This window comes from Crinia signifera, chromosome 8 (genome assembly GCF_055691185.1).
Source record: "Crinia signifera chromosome 8, ASM5569118v1, whole genome shotgun sequence".
Classification (NCBI taxonomy): domain Eukaryota; kingdom Metazoa; phylum Chordata; class Amphibia; order Anura; family Myobatrachidae; genus Crinia; species Crinia signifera.
The window spans coordinates 181,646,387-181,661,434 of record NC_139224.1 but is presented as its reverse complement, the minus strand read 5'-3'; the positions used below and the strand labels follow the sequence as shown (position 1 = coordinate 181,661,434).

The window sequence follows — 15,048 nt, the reverse complement described above, 5'->3', positions numbered from 1 at the left end:
TCATGTGCTCAGTTGTCCATAGTCACACAGCAAAAAAAGTGAAAAACACATGTCAACCTTTTTGCTGCCTAACGTACGATCCATCCCCGCTCTGCCTCAACGTGCAATAAAGCTGTTGGCACCTGGAAGTAGTAGGACCCCATTATGAAGAGAAGGTTTGGCTCCAGGTATAGCCCAGCTTTAACTCCCCGCACCCACCCACTACGCAGACCTCTCCGCACGCAGCACTCCCTACACCCACACTCCTCACACGCGGGCCTCCCTACACTCACACCACCACTACACGGCACTCCCCTCAATATTACCACGTGGGCCTCCCCACACGACACTCCTCACACCCCCACTACACGGCACTCCCCTCAATATTACCACGTGGGCCTCCCCACACGACACTCCTCACACCACCACTACACGGCACTCCCCTCACTATTACCACACGGGCCTCCCCGCACGCGGCACTTCCTACACCGACACTCCTCACAGCCCCACTACACGGCACTCCCCTCACTATTACCACGCGGGCCTCCCCGCACGCGGCACTTCCTACACCGACACTCCTCACACCCCCACTACAAGGCACTCCCCACACTATTACCACATGGGCCTCCCCGCACGCGGCACTCCCTACACCCACACTCCTCACACCCCCACTACAAGGCACTCCCCACATTATTACCACGCGGGCCTCCCTGCACGCAGCACTCCCTACACCCACACTCCTCACATGCGGGCCTCCCTACACTCACAATCCTCACACCCCCACTACACGGCAATCCCCTCACTATTACCATGCGGGCCTCCCCGCACCCACCCACTACGCAGACTGCCCCGCACGCAGCACTCCCTACACCCACACTCCTCACACGCGGGCCTCCCTACACTCACACCACCACTACACGACACTCCCCTCAATATTACCACGTGGGCCTCCCCGCACGTGGCACTCCCTACACCCACACTCCTCACATGCGGGCCTCCCTACACTCACACTCCTCACACCCCCACTACACGGCAATCCCCTCATTATTACCACGCGGGCCTCCCCGCACCCACCCACTACGCAGACCGCCCCGCACGCAGCACTCCCTACACCCACACTCCTCACACGCGGGCCTCCCTACACTCACACCCCCACTACACGGCACTCCCCTCACTATTACCACGCGGGCCTCCCCGCACGCGGCACTTCCTACACCGACACTCCTCACACCCCCACTACACGGCACTCCCCTCACTATTACCACGCGGGCCTCCCCGCACGCGGCACTTCCTACACCGACACTCCTCACACCCCCACTACACGGCACTCCCCATACTATTACCACGCGGGCCTCCCCGCAAGCGGCACTTCCTACACAGACACTCCTCACACCCCCACTACAAGGCACTCCCCACACTATTACCACACGGGCCTCCCCGCACGCGGCACTCCCTACACCCCCACATTATTACCACGCGGGCCTCCCTGCACGCAGCACTCCCTACACTATTACCACGCGGGCCTCCTTACACCCACACTCCTCAAACCCCCACTACACGGCACTCCCCACACTATTACCACGCGGGCCTCCCCGCACGCGGCACTTCCTACACCGACCACTCCTCACACCCCCACTACACGGCACTCCCCTCACTATTACCACGCGGGCCTCCCCGCACGCGGCACTTCCTACACCGACACTCCTCACAGCCCCACTACACGGCACTCCCCTCACTATTACCACGCGGGCCTCCCCGCACGCGGCACTTCCTACACCGACCACTCCTCACACCCCCACTACACGGCACTCCCCTCACTATTACCACGCGGGCCTCCCCGCACGCGGCACTTCCTACACAGACACTCCTCACACCCCCACTACAAGGCACTCCCCACACTATTACCACACGGGCCTCCCCGCACGCGGCACTCCCTACACCCCCACATTATTACCACGCGGGCCTCCCTGCACGCAGCACTCCCTACACTATTACCACGCGGGCCTCCTTACACCCACACTCCTCAAACCCCCACTACACGGCACTCCCCACACGTGACACTACCTACACAGGGCGCTGCCCACACCCCCACTACATAGGGCACTGTGCACACTGTATTATGGACACATTTCCACTGAAAGAAACCAAAGGGTGAGATCTGAACATTAACAGAGTAGAGGTTTAGGAAGTTGCAAAGGGCTGGTTCTGCAGACACGTGGCAATAGTGTGGTACTATTGACATGGAAAGGGTGACCGAATATATAACAGAATATAAGCCTGCTATAAATAGCCATGAAACAAGTGTCATTCTCCAGCAGGTACATTATGCAGCCAATAAATTCTAGCTGGGCTGGAGCCACCCCCCTCTACTCCCCATAGTACACAGCATCAGGCAATTCTAGTGCGAGAACGGAGGTGGTCTCACCTCATCCGGGCCTGCTCTAGGACACTGGCAGGTTTCTGAACAGGCTGCTTCCGTTCTGGGATCTTGGGCGTTGCAACACGAGTCTTGGAGAGCGGCTGAAGGAAGGACACAATGATTATCAACATACACCATCAACCGCAGAAGGCAGAACATACTGTAGCTAGCAGTTTATGGGTTTTACAGTTATCTGGAGAACCTCTGATTGGCCAGGCACCTTGCACAATAATGGGTAATCTCACCTCCCCCCCCATTCACTGTTGGAGTTCATCTGGAGGACAGATTCAACTTTCAAACCAGAACCAAACAAACCCAGAGTGACAGTACCAAGCACAAATGTGGGTCAAACGTGGATGCAAAGAAAAGAATGTAGTAATGAGTACCACGCACTACCAAAGGGATGTCCCAAAACTGCCGCCAGGCCCTGCACATAACTATACACCCAAAATTGGCACATGCAGCAGCAAACACACAGAAAATAATAGCAATAGACATCCTGGTGGCCACACAACACAACTACTCCATCAAAGTACAGCGGGCACATTACACTCAGGAACAGGGACCTGACAAATCCTGTCCTCTGATGCGGTCGCTGCCCAACCTATTACCAGTGCGTCTTCTAGCCACAAGGAGGGGTAAAGCCAACTCCCCTGCCAAATGACATTCTGCAGTAATGCACCAATCAAATCTGCTGAACATAGGGTGCAGGCTGAAGAAGATGCCAATTCACTCACATCTAAATTTGATTAGGTTCTATAGAGGAGTTATCGAAAGTATTATCTCATACTGCATTGTGGTATGGTTTGGCAACAGCACAAAAAAAGACCTGATTAAACTAGACAGGGTAATCCATTCTGCCGCAGCTATTATAGGCTGTGAGCTGCCCTCTACTGAAGAGATCTTTGTTAAGAACTGCCGGCGTAAGAGAGACAGTATTATGCTTGATCCCCACCATCCTTATTACCATATGTTTTCATTTTTACCATCAATGAAAAGGTTAAGGCTTCCTAAGCTACGAACTACACGTATGAGAAACAGTTTCTTTCCTTTAGCAATTATTGATTTTAACCAAGATCGTTAATTGTTGTCTTTTTATGCTTCGTACTGTAATTTCGTTGTTGTTCAATTTTTTTATTGCGATGACAATGACAATAAAACTGTTATTATGTTATTATTATCTGGCTGATGACATGGCCAACAAAAAAAACATCTTCCCAGCGATGGTCCATCAAATCATGCAGCTCAAAGGGTCCGGATTCTGTATCATATCTATACTGCATTCTAGACAGAGGTACACAGTGGCGATGTTGCCATTAGAAGCGTTAGTAACCCTAATGCTGCCCTTACTCTTATGCAATGGGATTCAATGCGATATCGAAGTACATTTTTGGGTGCAAAACTTCAGCACCCGTGGTTGCATGCCCTCTTCCGATGGCACATCGGGTGCTGGAATAGAGCGGGTAGGGGGTGGCGGAGTAGTGTAGCGCTAGCAGTAGCACTTGCGGGTGTCAGCGGTGACGGCAGATTTGTTTAAAATACTGGGCTACCCTGTGATTGGTTGAGAGAGCTCAACCAATCACAGGGCAGCCCAGTGTCTTAAACAATTCTCCCACAACTGCTGACCCCCGCAAGCGCTACTGTGAGCGCTACACTACTCCGCCCCCTGCTGATCCGGACTGAGGATACCAGCAGGTACGCCACCAGCGGTCCCTCCGTCCCCCTCTCCCCAAACCCCACGCCACTCTGAATGCGTCCCCTCCGCCCCCTACCCACAGATTGTATTCAAGCTATCGCATGTGGTTAAAAACCACATTTTATTGCTCCAACAATTCAATAGATATTAGGTGCAGCACATAAGATCTATCAACGTGACATTCGACGGCGTGCCCCTTGTCGCGTTGAAATGTCCCTTAAAAATGCATACAATCATTCAATTTATCGGCCATATGTGCTGGCCCCGATCACCTGGCCAGACAACGCCTTAGCTCGGAGGGTCATTCAGTTACAGCCAACAGAGATAAGGGTCTGATTCGGGATAGTAACCAGATGATGGGGGCTGCACATGATCACTTCGCCCTACAGCTGCAAGCATAACTGACATACTGCTACAACTGGGGAGCCATTCAACAGAGGTGTCACTACGTTTGTAAGCCGAGCCAAGGGTCAGTAAACTTCATCTAACTCTGAAGGCTGAGAGCTGGAAACTCTGCAACCCATGGTAAAATGGAGAGGCGATATAGTCTCTGATCTGTGATGCATGAAGGCATCTAATAGACCTACACACGCCTCCCACCACGTGCAGGGCCAGCGCCAGAGGAATGGCGCTGGCGCTGGCCCTGCGCGACGCCATACGTCCCAGCATGCCCCTCTCCAGGAGGACACAATGCTCTGCTCCTGGACTTCCCTGGTAATATATGATTGCCAGCACCTGTGGTGACACCTTTCTTATCAGTTACCTAGCTCACCACAGGTGCTGGTAACCATACATTATCCATACCTCCCAGCATGCCCCTCTCCAGGAGGACACAATGCTCTGCCCCTGGGCTTCCCTGGTAATTTAAGATTGCCAGCACCTGTGGTGACACCTTTCTTATCAGTTACCTAGCGCCTCACAGGTGCTGGCAATCCTACATTATATATACCTCCCAGCATGCCCCTCTCCAGGAGGACACAATGCTCTGCTCCTGGGCTTCCCTGGTAATGTATGATTGCCAGCACCTGTGGTGACACCTTTCTTATCAGTTACCTAGCTCCCCACAGGTGCTGGCAATCCTACATTATATATACCTCCCAGCATGCCCCTCTCCAGGAGGACACAATGCTCTGCTCCTGGACTTCCCTGGTAATGTATGATTGCCAGCACCAGTGGTGACACCTTTCTTATCAGTTACCTAGCTCCTCACAGGTGCTGGCAATCCTACATTATATATACCTCCCAGCATGCCCCTCTCCAGGAGGACACAATGCTCTGCTCCTGGGCTTCCCTGGTAATGTAGGATTGCCAGCACCTGTGGGGAGCTAGGTCATTGTAACCACAGGTGATGGCAATCATACATTACCAGGAACAGAGCATTTTCTCCCTGAAGGAGAGGGTCAGGTAGGCAACAAGCACGCTGTATGTGAGCCCCGATTTCTGCAATATTACCCAGAGGTAACTATAAGAAGAAGCTACAGCCAACAGGACTCTAGGTGGTCTCTATAGGACCCCCAGTAACAGAGAAGTCTATGTTCCCACTGAACGGCTCCACTGCCAGTACAAGCAAACCAAATTCATTAGTATAGGATAAGCGTTTATCTTGTCAACATATCATCCGGTTAGACATGGTAGAAGGTCAAGATTGTTGTGGTCGGCATGCCAGGCATGCATGTAACACAATCCATTTCAACAGATCGACCCTGAACTCATACTAATGTTATCGCATACAGCGTATCCCCAAGTTTTCATGGGTTTCCTCCACACTCACATATACTGGTAGGTTATTATCGCTGCGGAATATATGGGACTATACAGAATGAGCATATGTTCTGAACTCACCGTTTTATTTGGCGTCCTTGCGGAGGATTTCCGAGAAGAAGTTGGGGTCCTGGGAATGGCTCCTCTTTTTGGAGCCCCTAGTTCCTCACTTTCTTCCTCCCCATCATCGTCATCATCACTGCTACTGAGCATGGCAAACTCTTTAGAAGCTACAAAGTCCTCATCTTCATCCACTTCATCATAATCCTCCTCCGAGAGAATCCTGGGACCAGCAAATGTGGAAATCAGTGGGATTTAGCATCATGCAGGTCACAAGTGCCGTAGAAATTTATTACACGTCACTATTAGATTTGTTTCAATGAAAATTATGTTAATGGGTGGAATGCAATAGGGTGTACGACTCAGAGATTTGGGGAGAATTTTTTGAAGTAGCAATCATTTACATTGAAAAACCAGGATGAGGTCACATGTAAACGAGTGCTGCTTTAAGAAAAAAAATAAATAAAATATAACTTAATCTGGGTTCCATGGTATGTAGTCACCCACCACGTCATATGAAACCAGTTGGGTGGGAGTTGGTCTGGGTTCCATGGTATGTAGTCACCCACCACGTCATATGAAACCAGTTGGGTGGGAGTTGGTCTGGGTTCCATGGTTTGTAGTCACCCGCCACGTCATATGAAACCAGCTGGGTGGGTGTTGGTCTGGGTTCCATGGTTTGTAGTCACCCGCCACGTCATATGAAACCAGCTGGGTGGGTGTTGGTCTGGGTTCCATGGTTTGTAGTCACCCGCCACGTCATATGGAACCAGCTTGGGTGGGTGTTGGTCTGGGTTCCGTGGTATGTAGTCACCTGCCACGTCATATGGAACCAGCTTGGGTGGGAGTTGGTCTGGGTTCCATGGTATGTAGTCACCCGCCACGTCATATGAAATCAGCTGGGTGGGAGTTGGTCTGGGTTCCATGGTTTGTAGTCACCCTCCACGTCATATGAAACCAGCTGGGTGGGTGTTGGTCTGGGTTCCATGGTTTGTAGTCACCCGCCACGTCATATGGAACCAGCTGGGTGGGTGTTGGTCTGGGTTCCGTGGTATGTAGTCACCCGCCACGTCATATGAAACCGGCTGGGTGGGTGTTGGTCTGGGTTCCATGTTTTGTAGTCACCCGCCACGTCATATGAAACCAGCTGGGTGGGTGTTGGTCTGGGTTCCATGGTTTGTAGTCACCCGCCATTTCATATGGAACCAGCTTGGGTGGGTGTTGGTCTGGGTTCCGTGGTATGCAGTCACCCGCCACGTCATATGGAACCAGCTTGGGTGGGTGTTGGTCTGAGTTCCATGGTTTGTAGTCACCCGCCACGTCATATGAAACCAGCTGGGTGGGTGTTGGTCTGAGTTCCATGGTTTGTAGTCACCCGCCACGTCATATGAAACCAGCTGGGTGTGTGCTGGTCTGGGTTCCGTGGTATGTAATCACCCGCCACGTCATATGAAACCAGCTGGGTGGGTGTTGGTCTGTGTTCCATGTTTTGTAGTCACCCGCCACTTCATATGAAACCAGCTGGGTGGGTGTTGGTCTGGGTTCCGTGGTTTGTAGTCACCCGCCACGTCATACGGAACCAGCTGGGTGGGTGTTGGTCTGGGTTAGGGTGATAGAGATAATGCAGATGGAGGAATGTTTTGGGGCCATTATATTGCTGTAAGGTGGCCTATTCACCATGTACAGTAGGCAACGACCAGTGGGTATTACAGGGCACTGCCCCACGCTGTGCTAGAGCTATTGGTTCATAGTACCAGTCACTCCTTACAAGTGGCCGACAAGGGTTCTCCGGCAATAATAAGTTCTCCTACATATTTACTAAGTGACGGCAACACCTGTATAATAAAATACGGGCTATTGCGCTATAAAATACTGGGTATTTTTACATTTCACACACATTAGAACCAACCCTTCGCTTGCTCAATGGCGTCCAGAACACATTCATGAGTCTTCTCTTCCCATAATAACCATTTGCTCATTAAGCTCCTAAATGCAGTAATGGAGGATGCAACGCTTGTGTCCCAAATGTGACGGGGTAGAAACTGGCCGCAGGTTAGTTATTTATCTCTAGAAGTCTGAGCGACAATCTCCCTAAATGATGGATTTAATGACAATTTGGGCAGTATTCAATGAAAAAAATTCACCGTGCATGGCGAGAGATTTTTTCTCTCGCCATGCACTCGCCCTGTTCCGAAGGGCGCGCTGCCACTCCTGCTCCCTCTATTCAATGTGGTTAAGACTCGCCGCCACTCGCGGCGAGTCTTAACCCCTGCAGCGGACGAGCGTCTGCGGCAGGGAGCACATGAATAAAAATAACATGCCCCTTCACAGAAAAAAAATCCTGATTTTGACACCAAAAAAAAAACAAAAAAAAAAAAACACCTTTTAGTTTAAAAGTTCACATTCCAGCTCTCCATGAAAAGATGGAGAATTGCTACACTGAGAGAGACGGCGAAAATAACTTAGAAAGACGGCGAATATTTCACATTGAATAGGGTTGCTCGCTTTTGGAGAGCAAAATGCTCCGTCCAAGGCGAAAAAAGCACAAATTCGCCATAAAACAGGGCGAATTTTTCTCATTGAATACTGCCCTTTGAGTTTGCGGCCAATGTAATAATTCCTTACTTAATCTGCTTGCGGATAAGACTATCAGAGGCTCGGGCCGAGCTCCTGCGGGAGCGAGGGGTCTGTACGTCACCAACATCGGTCTCTTCTGTAACCCTGTACCAGGAATACAATTAAAAACACACAGTCATAAATGAGAAACTATGTACAAAAGTCACATTTTATTTTAATTCAACAAAGCTTTTGCTGAGTTTTGAAGTTAAGCATTAACAATTAACACTCCATAAACCATTAACCTATGAATAATGTGTGCGGTCTCCTTCATGTGTACTATTTGTGCAAGAGAACAGTATAGAATATATAATAGTGGTTGGTGGCAACTGGTAACTCCGGGGACCCGTGTTAGAGCGGAGTGTTTCGCTGGCAAATGGGGACTTTCCTGTGAGGCCGAGGTTCCTCCCTTTACCGACCCCTCCAAACTTTCAAATTAGCCCAAATGAAGAGGGGTAACCAGAATCCAGCAAGAGCATAGGGGCAGCAACACAGCCGCTCAGATGGAAACCACAAGAACCACAAATCCTCTCTACGTCCTGCAGCCATGGAAGAAATGAATACCATGATGACAACCCAAAACTGTCCCTGTGGAAAGGGATACTCAGAGGTGACTTAAAGCAACTTTGTCTGGTACCAAAAGCCCCAACCAAATCTAACTCTCTGCACAAGTAACATTTACCCCACCTGAAGTGCACATATTTTTGTCCATCTAAGAAGGAATTTGCCAGAAGGAGTGAACCAGAAAAACGGATTCAGTATTAAATCCCGGCGCCGGAATCCCGACAGCCGAAATGCCGACAACGGGGGGGACGTGGATCGCCCCCCCTTGCGGGCTCGCAGCGCTCGCCACGCAGCGGGCCCGGTGCCTCGCTACGCTCGGCACACTAATTTATTCTCCCTCCAGGGGTGTCGTGGACACCCACGGAGGGAGAATGTGTCGGCATTTCGGCGGTCGGAATCCCGACCGCCGGGATTGTAACTGCATCCCAGAATAACCCCCTGTATCGGTTTTAAGTAATGTCATCTGAATAATTGTAAATACAACAGTGATGATACATCTGCAGAACCATTTTTTTCAAATGATGGTAAATACGACGACTGTTCGGAATGATTTTCGAATGAACACCTTTGTATAACACATAGCCCCTTTGTTTTGACTTCATAGGTAACTTAGTCCCTTTGCTTTAAAACATGCCCTGTTAATTTGATAAGATCAGTTAGGACTCCTGGCCATTGTGAAGTGCAGAATAAACTCCAATATTGGTGATTTATTGCGGGGCGCTGAGTACATTTCACTGCTAGTGATAATAGGAGGAACCATTGAATATATGTGGACTGCATCTGATTGGCCTGTTTAGGCATGTGACTTAACATGAAACGCAAGGGGCTGTTATCTTGCATAATGAATACTGTGGAGCGTACCCAGTAGGAAGAGTCCGGAAGTCCCTATCTGGAATGCGTGACGGCAGCGCACAAAGATTACAGTCTGCAAATGGGCACTATAATGGAGGTGCACCATGCTGACTATCCAATCCCCTATTAGTGTGGAGCATGTGATTTGTGTATTCCACACAGAGGAACCGGGAGTTACAGATAGCCATCTCTTTAATAGGTAAGGTCAACCTTGGGGACTCCCCATTATTTTGTTCTCAAAGACTCTGCCCTCTTTCAAACAAATACAAGGATTTGCTCTAAAACCAACACTTATAAGAGAGTTCTCTTCTATTGTACATAGCGTCTCTGTAATAAATGATCTACCAGTCAACTAAGAAACAAATTTTTTCAGCCAATTAAGAGAAATAATCTTACAAAAAAAAAGTAATTCTGGACAATTCTGGTCCTTTTTATTTCTTGCGTTACTCCTGTTCATCCATTTTTGTGTTCATTATGAAATTCTCACAAATATTTTTGTACTATAATTGCAGAAACGGCTACTGATTAATGCTACATATTTACCCCTGATGAAGTCATTTGTTAATGAAACGTGTTGGAATATTGTTGATTATTTCACTGCTAACAATCGGGTAACTTCTACTCGGCAGATCACCACTTTCACTATTGATGCCATTAGGCTGACTGTATGCCAATATATACACAGTGTACAGATTTTATTTATGAAATTACATTTAAGACTGTAAAATTATTTTTATAATAAATAATTGAAAAACATTTTGTAAAAAAGTATTTTTATTATATGTTCAGATTATTTAACCCCTTCACGACAATTGACGTATATATACGTCATGGCCGGGAAGTACTTCCCGACCGTTGACGTATATATACGTCATGGCTTAAAACTGTCACTGCGTCTAGAGACGCAGTGACAGAGGGACGATGTCTGCTGTCCCTGACAGCAGACATGTCCCTGCATGCCCAGGGGGGGCTGCGATGCCGCCCCCCCGTCGCCGATCGCTGTGATTGGCTGTTCAGTGTGAACAGCCATTCACAGCGTTTTCCTGTGTCACCGGCGAATAACGTTCGCCGGTGACACGGGATCGGAGGTGATTGGTGCTGTAAAGTACAGCACCAATCACCGCGGGGTGTAAGGGTGACACTGGTGTCACCCCACCTCACCCCGCCCGCCCCCAAAGGCCGTGATTGGTCCGTCGGACCGACGGACCAATCACAGCCGTGGAGGGGGGTTTAAACTAACGGTGACTGCACTGCAGACGCCATTCCGGTCTGGAAAAGCGTGCAGTGCGGTCACCGTGCCCCACCTGCCGCCTATACTGACCAGAACCCTTACCTGATCATTGATCATTGATATTGTGACATTTTGTGACATCCTGTGCTGCATCTTGTGCTGCATCTTGTGCTGCTGCGATTTATTAGATAGATAGAGAGTTAGAGAGAGTTAGAGAGAGAGAGATAGAGAGAGATAGAGAGGCCTAGTGCTATATTTTGTGCTGCTGCAGTGTGATAGAGCTATAGATAGAGAGATAGAGAGAGATAGAGAGAGAGAGATAGAGAGAGAGATAGTGACAGATTGTGCTATATATTTTTTATATAACTGAAAGAGATAGAGAGAGATAGAGAGAGATAGAGGCCTAGTGCTATATTTTGTGCTGCTGCAGTGTGATAGAGAGAGATAGAGAGAGAGAGATAGAGAGAGAGATAGTGACAGATTGTGCTATATATTTTTTATATAACTGAAAGAGATAGAGAGAGATAGAGAGGCCTAGTGCTATATTTTGTGCTGCTGCAGTGTGATAGAGCTATAGATAGATAGAGAGAGATAGAGAGAGAGAGATAGAGAGATAGTGACAGATTGTGCTATATATTTTTTATATAACTGCTGCAGTGTCATAGAGTGATAGATAGTGAGAGATAGAGAGAGATAGTGATAGAGTGCTAAATTTTGTGTCGGCTGCCCCCGCCTTTTTGTGCTGATCACTATATCTGAGGTGATCAGCAACTTTTTGGGGGTACAGAGGTTTTTTTTTTTTATATATACCTGTCAGTACCACCAAAGGTTGTGCACCTGCTGCCCCTCACTGGTAATCAGTGTCGCATCACTGATCACCTTTTTTTATTTTTTGTGAGTGCTGTGGGGTCTTTTTTACATTTTTTTTTTACACACACTGTGATTTTGTGTGTGTCCTGTGGCCACTGTGCACTGATCAGTGACGTACATCACTGATCAGCTTTTTCGGCACAGGGTTGATCTATTTTTTTTTTTTTTTGATCAAATTCCTGTTGCCTTTGAGCGCTGTTCAGTGACGGACGTTACTGACCAACATCTGTGCTCAATTTTTGGCGCAGGACCTTTTTTTTTTTTTTTAACCCCTTCCATTTTTTTTTTTTTTAACCCCTTCCATTTTTTTTTTTTTTAACCCCTTCCATTTTTTTTTTTTTGAACCCTTCAATTTTTTTTTTTTTGTATTTTTTTTTTCTGCACTACATACACAATACACACTACATACCCCCTGGGTTGAAATAAAGTTTGTACCCCCCCCTACACTATACACGTGTTGAAACATTTCACTACCAGTAACACAAAAATATAAATGGCATCCCAAATGTCATCCCAAATGTCGTCCCAGTCATCCAGGAGAATGTATTCGGTGGAGGAGGCATATGCCATGCTTGCATCTGACTCTGACACAGCCAGTGAGGCAAGCGGGGAATTTGAAGGATTTGTCTTAAGCTCCTCTTCCTCCTCTGATGATGAGGGACCCCCTCAAAGACGCCCCCGTAGAGCAGCTGAGACCCCCCCCCCCAATAATTGATCTCGTATGGACCCCACCACCAGACAATTTTGAGCCCCAGGTTCCTGAGTTTTTGGCCATCCCAGGAATCCAATTTGATTCAACAGGTCTCAGAGAAATTGACTTTTTCAAATTATTTTTCTCTGATGATTTTATAAATTTAATGGTGGACCAAACTAATTTATATGCCCAGCAGTTTATTGCTCAAAACCCCACGTCATCATTTGCTAGGTGGACCCCTGTAGATGCAGTAGAGATGATGACGTTTTGGGGTCTGGTGTTACATATGGGCATAGTAAAAAAGCCACAAATTAGGCAATATTGGAGTACAGATGTTCTGTACAGCACCCCATTTCACCGTATGGCCATGCCCCGGGCTCGTTTTGAGGCAATCCATAAATTTATACATTACACCGATAATGCACAGTGCCCACCCAGAGATGATCCCACCTTTGACAGGCTATTCAAAGTCAGGCCGGTCATTGATCATTTCAGTGCCAAATTTGCAGAGCTATACATCCCTGATAAATGTATTAGTATCGACGAGTCCCTTATACATTTTAAAGGAAGGGTTAAATTCCGCCAGTACCTTCCCAGTAAGAGGGCAAGGTATGGCATAAAAATGTATAAGCTGTGTGAAAGCACCACAGGGTACACCCACAAGTTTAGGGTATATGAAGGGAAGGATTCAAGAATTGAACCACCAGAATGCCCCCCCTCCCTCGTAGGTGTTAGTGGAAAAATTGTCTGGGATTTAATGCACCCCTTCCTGGATAAGGGTTATCACCTCTATGTGGATAACTTTTACACCAGCATCCCCCTGTTTAAGGCCCTTGGTTCAAGAGGTACAGCAGCTTGCGGTACTGTGCGCAAGAACCAAAGAGGCCTCCCCAAAACGCACATTGCCCAAGTAATGAGAAGGGGTGAAAGCAGGGGAATATGCACCGAAAATATGTTGTTGGTCAAATATAAGGACAAGAGGGATGTCCTTATACTGACAACAATTCATGGAGACAGTACCACCTCCATCCCTGTACGAGGTACCAGTACCCACACCTCCAAACCAAATTGTATCCTAGATTACAATAAGTACATGGGCGGAGTGGATCTTTCAGATCAGGTACTAAAGCCGTACAGTGCCCTGCGGAAAACAAATATCTGGTACAAGAAGCTGGCCGTGTATATCATCCAGATGGCACTGTATAACGCTTACGTGCTATTCCGTTCTACCGGCCAGAGGGGGACATTTATGCACTTTCAAGAGGAAGTCATAAAGAGCCTAACATTTGGGAATCAGCAGGCAGAGGGCCCCAGTACTTCTAGTACTGGCCCCCGTATTGTACCAGGGCAGCATTTTCCCAACGAAATCCCCTCCACTGCAAGAAAGGGCAGGACACAAAAAAGGTGCAAAGTTTGTTATAAAAAGGGAATAAGAAAGGAAACTATTTTCCACTGTGAAACTTGCCCCGACAAACCCGGCCTATGTATAAAGGAGTGCTTTAAAATATACCACACATCTATGGATTATTAGGTTCATCATTTCACCGTGCTTCGGGGGTCTTGCTAATGCCACATAGCACCCACCATTCATTCCACCAGAATCTGAGCTGCAAAATCCAAAAATCACTCCTTCCCTTCTGAGTCCTGCCATGCACCCAACTGGTATTTTTTGGTCACATGTGAGGCATTGCCGTACTCTGGAGAAATGGGGGCACAGATTTTGGGGTGCTTTGTCTCCTTCATTCCTTGTGAAAATGAAAAATTTTGAGCCAGAAGTACATTTTTGTGTAAAAAAATGTATTTTTTTCATTTTCACTGCCCAGTTGTACCAAAATTGATGAAACCCCTGGGGGTTTGAAATGTACACTATACCCCTAGATGAATTCCCTGAGGGGTGTAGTTTGCAAAATGGGGTGACTTGTGGGGGGGTTCCACTGTATTGGTAATGCAACATAGCACCCACCATTCATTCCACCAAAATCTGTGCTCCAAAATCCAAAAATCACTCCTTCCCTTCTGAGTCCTGCCATGCACCCAACTGGTATTTTTTGGTCACATGTGAGGCATTGCCGTACTCGGGAGAAATTGGTGCACAGATTTTGGGGTGCTTTGTCTCCTTCATTCCTTGTGAAAATGATAAATTTTGAGCCAGAACTGCATGTTTGTGTAAAAAAATGTAATTTTCCATTTTCACATCCCAGTTATACCAAAATTGGTGAAACCCCTGGGGGTTTGAAATGTACACTATACCCCTAGATGAATTCCCTGAGGGGTGTAGTTTGCAAAATGGGGTCACTTGTGGGGGG

The 15,048-nt window shown here is 48.0% G+C and overlaps 1 protein-coding gene across 2 annotated transcripts in view; it reads right to left on the bottom strand.

Annotated features, from left to right (window-relative positions):
• ORC1 (origin recognition complex subunit 1) overlaps positions 1–15,048 on the bottom strand; it is a 183,318-nt gene that overhangs the window by 64,293 nt on the left and 103,977 nt on the right. For both annotated transcript variants that reach the window (XM_083157932.1, XM_083157933.1), the window contains 3 exons: positions 8,541–8,636; positions 5,937–6,138; positions 2,405–2,499 (listed from right to left, as the gene is read on the bottom strand). In XM_083157932.1, the coding sequence (XP_083014058.1) occupies positions 2,405–2,499; positions 5,937–6,138; positions 8,541–8,636 (393 nt within the window). The remainder of the gene's footprint in view (positions 1–2,404; positions 2,500–5,936; positions 6,139–8,540; positions 8,637–15,048) is intronic.